Genomic DNA, 6,981 nt, shown 5'->3' on the forward strand with positions numbered 1-6,981 from the left:
AGGTCCCCAGGCCAGGCCAGCCGAAGCTGCAGTCAGTGGCCTAATGGGGGAGGGCACTTCCAGAGGGGGAGCCCAGCGGGAAGAAGTGGGGGGCTTCCTCCAGAATGGGACCAGAGCCCTGTGAGTGCCCGGCAGGGGCTGCCACCTGCCAGGGTGTGGGCAGGAGCCCTCACCTGTGTGAGGAAGTCCGCCCAAATCGAGGAGGCCAGTGCAGAAGCCCTCACATCCCCAGGGATGCACACCTGCACTGGCATGAGCCCGGCAGCCCCTGGGAGTGACTGTCAACCCTGGTGTGTCGGTCAGAGGTGAGGCTGGCCGACATCTATACGTTATAGTTTGCTCCTTGATGAACCTGCTGTTGTGAAAGATCAGCCCACCTATAAAACAGGATTTGGCAGCCATGCACGAAAGGTACCATCTCTCCCCTCAGTGGTCACTGTAAACTAAGTGCCGCTGTCTGGAGTCGCTTGGTGACTGAAGGGGACAGAGTACCTAGAAGGCTTGGTGACCCACAAAGCATGATGCCAACACAGGATGCTCACAGGCAAATCCCTGCGTTGACATTTTGAGATTAATAGTCAGTCTCCTCCTCTTTAGAGATAGGACATATAGAGTAAAAAAATATTAAAAAAATAAATCTAACTTATGCATGCATTAAAACTCTTGAGTGAAACGTTTATACAGAAGATGGCTTTATTCTGTCTGTTATGCAAGTTTTAGAACCAGGGTTAGGTGAGATGGAGGCGCCCCCTCTTGTGTGTGTGTGTGTGTGTGAGTGAGTGAGAGAGAGAGAGAGAGAGAGAGAGAGGAGAGGCTGTGTCATGCCCTTGGCTGGCACGGTGGGAGGATACTCACACACAACATCTAATTTTCTAAGAGATCAAAGCCTAAAACCACCCATTAGTGACTGACGGGTGTAGCTTCCTGTCATCTCTGTCATTAAGGAAAACCCAAACCAATTATGCAATATTTAGGCTCTAGGTACTGCATTGGGCAAAGTAAAACCTTCAAATAAACGTAGGTTGGTTTTGTTATGTGTGGCTTTCCTCCCAATTGCCTAAAGAAAGTAGGTTTTCATTAAGTGGGTACAGCCATGGAAATACAGATTTGCATGATGCTTTGACGTTTCAAAATTCTGGTCTCAACAGTCTTCATTTAACATCATAATCAGGGCCATGGCCTCTCCTGGGTCCGGCAGCAGCTCTTATACAGACGCTGCATCCCCTGACGCTCCACCTGTTTCATCCAGAACAGATGCAAGTGGACGAGGTGCTCACAGTGGGGACAGATGAAAGGGTCTCCTGGAAGCAGGAGGTCACCCGGGCTTAATACCCCAGGAAAGAGGAGCCTCCCGAATGCCTACTCCTAGCATTTATGTGAGCCCTCGTGTTTTGCTCTTTCCATCGACCTTACTAATTTGTTATTCATTGTCAACAGCCTCAAGGGTTCCAAAAGTCTCCAGTCATCCAGATTTAATCTGATTCAGCCTACAGTGTTGCCCAATCTTACCGTAAACGACTAGTTGTTTGGTATAGTTATTTTCTTCAGTGGAAATGTTCAGGTCATCTTGTGTTGACAGAACACAGGCAGGAGCTCCGAGCTTTGTCCTCACTTTCTCCACCCCAGCCACGGGGGGAGGGGGGCGGGGGGGTGTCTCCTTGCTGTTCTTCATACATGCCAGACCCTTTCCCACCCCAGGGCCTTTGCACCTGCTGCTCCTTCTGCCTGGAATGTTCTTTCCCTCATAGTTTACTTCCTGGCCACCTTTAGATCTTCAGTCAAATGCTACCTGCTCAGGGAGCCTTCCCTGGCCAACTCTCACACTTGAACCCTCTTTATTTTTCCCCTTTTGTGCTTTACTCTTATCCATGGGGCACATTCCCTTCCTGTGTATTCTATGAATTGCTTTATTGTTCTCTGTCTGCTGGCGTCCGCTGGAGTGAAGCTCTGTGCAGGTGGGGACTTTGTCTGTTTTGTTCCCAGCACCTGGCACATCATAGATGACCATAGACTTTGCTGGATGGATGAATGAGTTCTTTCTTTGTAACACCAGTGCCACCACTGAAAAAAATAAGTCCTTTTCTGATAAGTCACCCTTGTCATTGCATGTTCATTCATCCATTTATTCAAAACACATTCTCTCCCTATCTGTGTCAGGCAAGGCCCTGTGCTGAGCCCCGTGAGGATTTCATCAGTGCTTAGAGCCTGATCCTAACCCTTGTGCATGAAGATGAACAAGTGCTTTTGAAGTCTGCCTCCGCCCTTTCGGAGAAAGCAGGAGGTCATGGTGGTGACGCTATGCCCTGGCCGCAGCAGGAGCCTGGTGCCAGCCCAGCTCCTTCCTCTTGGGTCTGCTGGTCTGTGATGCTGCAGTGCATTTGTTTCCTGGTCTACACGTGGCGTGATGCTGCTTGGGGGAAGTGTTGTCACATGAGGTCCTTTAGATTTGCCTTTCTGCTCAAAGCATGGCCCAGGGTCAGGGAGCTTGACAGAAACGCCCAACCTCCGGCCTCCCCCAGACCTGCTGAGTGAGAGTACAGCCTCAAGACCCCCCAGAGGTTCAGGTGCACCTTACCATTAGAGAAGCACTGCCTTAAGACTCGAGAGGGAGTCCTGTCCCCAGCACACAAAGGACAATACATGGACTGTAGCTGGAACACGTCACAAAGAACACCAACAGACATTCATTGAGAGTCTGCCGTGCCTACGGCAGGGGGGTAATACATTTTGGTTTAGGATCACACATTCCTGCCCAGGGAGTCGGGGCCCAACATTCAGAGCATCTAGCAAATCAATACCTAACGTGTTATTCGTGTGATGGATCCACCAACATAGTTAGCGATTCTGATATTAACTCTAGATACGGCTTAGCCGCCCAGGAAGGCAATTTGGTCCTCGCTGCAAATACTGAAACCATGCGGGCTTGTCTCTCAGCCTGTCCTGCGTGTGTTAACACAGGCAGGAGTAGTGATCCCACAGTCCTGTCAGTAAAGACGAGTCTGGTTGGGTATGCTGTGATGTCTGGGCCATCTGCAATAGTTAAACTATAGACAAACAACAGGGACCTGCTGTGTAGCACAGGGAACTCTATTCAGTACCTTGTAATAAGCTATAATGGAAAAGAATCTATATGTATAAAACTGAATCACTTCGCTGTATACCTGAAACACTGCAAGTCAACTACACTTCAATTAAAAAATAAAACAAAGATAAATAGTTTAAGCTAAAACATCTCTAGGATGGAAATGAAAGCAAGAGACAGAACAAGACATGTAATTACATGTATTCTCTCTTTTGAAAAATCAGGGACGTCCTGCCGTTTACCTTGAAGTTGCCTTATGCCATTTCAACAGCCAAGACTGAGGCTCAGCTTGAAGAACTAGCCCAGCTGGGACTAAGTAAGTAGGTGCCCCTGCCCGGTTTCTCTTGATGTAAAAACATGGAGCAGAGCCAATGCTTCCTCCAGACGATACATCGTTGCATCAAAAAGCAACCCTCATCTCCATGGTAGAACTCCATGAGGCCCTGAGTCACACCTTCTGAGAGTCTTTTTCTAAGTCAGACGTCCAACCAGCTCTCAGAGGCAGGTGCCGAGTTTGCCTGAGTAGCCCACGAATTCTCCCCAGCATCTCCCGTCGATGAGTTTGAGCTCCCCCAAATGTCCAAGTCTTAAGGTAAGGTGAACCTCTGTCATGGGTCCCGCCCTTCTGTGGCATCTTGCTGGGGAAAGGCCGTGCCTGATGGATGGGGAAAGCCAGTGCGGGCACCTCGTGTGCATGAGTTTTATTCTAGAGGAACACACGGTATTGATGGCATTTCTGTGCTTTGAGGAATTTGACAGCGCAGGCTTCCAGAGTAACATCTGTCTCAGTTCCTTTCTTGCTCAGTTCCGGCCCTGGTGTTCTGGGCCACGTCCCTTACGCCGCCGTGTATCCTCACTCCGGCCAGCTGGGCGCTCGCTTCCCCTCCTGCCCTTTGCCAATGCCCCTCAACCCAGCCCCGTGGTGGACGGTCGATGGCAGGGGCTCAGGACACACCACTCCCCCAGTGTCACTTCTTGGTTCTGTTGCCCTGGGGAACCCGTGTGGGTTTAACTTTCACAAAAAATGTTTTCCTCCTCGATGGGAAGGGGGAATTCTCTTAAGATTTTGGGGCTTCAGTCTCCAGATAGATGAACAACCAGGCCATAGTATTTGAGTTTATATACCAGTATATAGTATTTGAGTTTGGGATTCTGAAGTGCAACTACCAGGATTCCAAGGACCTAAGAAACTGTGATACTTGACCCAGCAAATAAGAAATATATGTGTCCCTCCTTTGGCCAGTTTGCCCCTAAATCTAAAGAACTTGTTCTGAAGCGGGTACCATTGCCAAGAGAGCCTACAAAATGCATAGAGAAGCCTGGAGGTAGATTCACATTCCCCTCTGAAAGTTGGTTTCAAAAGAATTGCCACATGCATCTGAGGCCTGTCTGATGGGCAGCTGGGTTTCAGGACTGGGAAATAGAATCCAGGTAAAAATATCAGGGCCGCATAAATGTTCCTGCTGAAAAGTCACACCATCTCTGCCACCGAGCTTTACACACCTTTGGAGAGAGTTTAAAACATTTCCTGAATTTAAGATCAGATCATCAACTAGATTATAGGCCTCTTGAGGACATGCACCAGGTCTCCGTTTCCTCTGGTGACCTCCATCCCCAGGACTCCTGGTTCGGTGGTCAGCCTGCTGTGTGTGCTTCGTGCCGGGGCTCCAGGACCGAAGTATCAGGGACAGCACTTGTGCCCTGCAAAGATCGAAGCAGAAAGAGCTTGGTCTGGTGGCCACTCACGGAGGCAAATAAGGTCTCATTAACAGATATTCAATGCGTAATGGTCAACGTGCACCTTATCTATTCCGTGAAGAGACAGCACTTTAAAAAATCCTGTACCTAATTTATTTGTTTATCCAACAAGTCTTTCTGGAGGGTCTGCTATGTGGCAGACCCTATGTCCCACAACAAGGGTTCAAAGATGCATAGGGTCCCTCCCTCTCCGCCACTCCCCAGGTTTAGTCTGTATGGGAGGAATACATAACATGGGAACTAAGTGTTCTAAGTTTGTAAAGTCTTACAGCGGTGGCAGGGGGAGTCTAAGGAGGATGCAAAGGAGGCGAGAGCTGCTCTACACTGGCCAGTAGAAATAGATGTAAGGCAAGCCAGTGTGTACCTTTAAATTTTCTAGTAGCCACATGAAAGAAAATTAAAGGTGCGATTAATTTTTACAATTTACTTAATGTGATATCTGCAATGTTATTTCAATATATCATCCCTATTTTTTAAAGTATTGATCAAATATTTTACCTTCTTTTTTTCATGCTAAGTGTTTGAAATCCAGTATGTATTTTATCCTTATAGCACATCTCTATTCAGGCACTAAATTTTTGTCAGAAATACATGGATCTGTATTTAGATTTCGTTACATCTACAACTGAAAAAGTAGTTTCATATAAAGTTTCACATACTTTAGAGTTTCCCAGTAACTGAATTGTGTCAGTTTTCACATTTAAATTGATTCACCTGAAATAAATGGAAAATGGAGCCCCTCCGTTTACGAGCTGGATTTCAAGCGCTCACTGGCCACAGGTGGCTGCTGGCTCCCCTATTGGACAGCACAGACCTAGAGGGAAGGAAGGATGAGAGAAAGCGGGCGACACAAGTCAAGGTCAGGCATGTTCACAGCACAGACAGGACAGGGCCAGGGCTCCCAGCCTCAGCCTCTCCCCAGGCCCCTGTGACCAGCCATTCTGGGCCCTCGGGAAAGAAACACAGTTTCAGCAAACACAACAAGGCAGAACTGTAGAGACAAGAACCTATTCCAGATGGAAATTACAACAGGTGTTCAGCACCACCACTGCCTCCCTTGATCTGCATGGAAAACAGACCCATCTGTCAAAGGGCGCCCAGGCAGTACGGCTGCAGTCAGCGATGTGCAGCACTCCAGAGTGCTGAGCACCGACAGTCAAGGCCAGGAGGTTGTAGGATTTGGGAAGGATGGGCAGCAAACCACAAAGATGGACGGGCGAACTTGCACTTAACCTTTGCATGAGCTGGCTGTCCTGTTTTTTGCTGATGGGACCCGTGAGTGTATTTTTCCTCCTTTTGGGTTTTAATGCTGAATGTGTCAAACCCCAGGCAGATTGTGTAACGTCCGCCAGGCCCAGCTGCTGGTCCTGCCTATTAAAGGGGAACTGTGGGCCTCCCTGCGGAGGGCACCCCGGGAGAAGGAATCAGAAAGGATGCTGCTGCTTAGTGGGAGGACTTGGTCTTTGTGGAGCAAGTAGGGAGTCCCATGGCCTTTTCCGAGCTCGTACTGTAACCACCCCAGTTCCTTTTTCCTCACCTGGGGAAAGGCCTGGCCGGCTCAGTGCCACAGCCAAGCCATCCCGCAAGGGCTTTGAGGGTGAAAAGCCTCCGGAGCCTTCCCACGAGCCGGCAGCTGGGCCTGGCAGCATTTCCACCCTTTCCAGTAAAGGAATGCAGTTAAAACGAAAACAAAAACAAAAACAAAAAAAGAGAGAGAGAGAGACAGAGAAAGAAAGAAAGAAAAACACCACACTGCAGTGTAGCAGCGCCTCCCCTTCCAAAGCTGCGCATTGCCAGGCAAGTGTGATTTTCTGTGAAGGACTGGCCGAGTGCGCTGTATTTACATTCTTGTGTTCACTGATAATGACTTTCAGATTTTTGGAGCTCTCCAGCTGACAACAAACCCCCAAACCCTCCACCTCCCCGTAGGCCTCTCTCCTCCGACGGTGTGGGTCCTGCCTCGCGTCAGCTCTGCCTTATAAATGGAGTGCATTCTATAAAAACCAGGACGCCCTCGGAGCTGGAGTGCAGCCAGACCAACGGAGCCCTGTGCTTTATTAATCCTCTGTTCTTCAAAGTGCACAGCCAGGAGCTCGGCGGAGGCCCGAAGCGGCCCTGCACCCGGACTCCCCCCGACGCGA

General features: G+C 49.1%; 1 protein-coding gene across 1 annotated transcript in view; it reads left to right on the forward strand.

The window, feature by feature from the left end:
• RIN2 (Ras and Rab interactor 2) overlaps positions 1-6,981 on the forward strand; it is a 102,765-nt gene that overhangs the window by 68,727 nt on the left and 27,057 nt on the right. The window contains exons 8-9 of the mRNA XM_024753735.1: positions 3,307-3,398; positions 6,715-6,977. Of these exons, the coding sequence (XP_024609503.1) occupies positions 3,307-3,398; positions 6,715-6,977 (355 nt within the window). The remainder of the gene's footprint in view (positions 1-3,306; positions 3,399-6,714; positions 6,978-6,981) is intronic.

This window comes from Neophocaena asiaeorientalis, unplaced genomic scaffold, assembly GCF_003031525.2.
Source record: "Neophocaena asiaeorientalis asiaeorientalis breed wild unplaced genomic scaffold, Neophocaena_asiaeorientalis_V1.1 scaffold302, whole genome shotgun sequence".
NCBI classification, from domain to species: domain Eukaryota; kingdom Metazoa; phylum Chordata; class Mammalia; order Artiodactyla; family Phocoenidae; genus Neophocaena; species Neophocaena asiaeorientalis.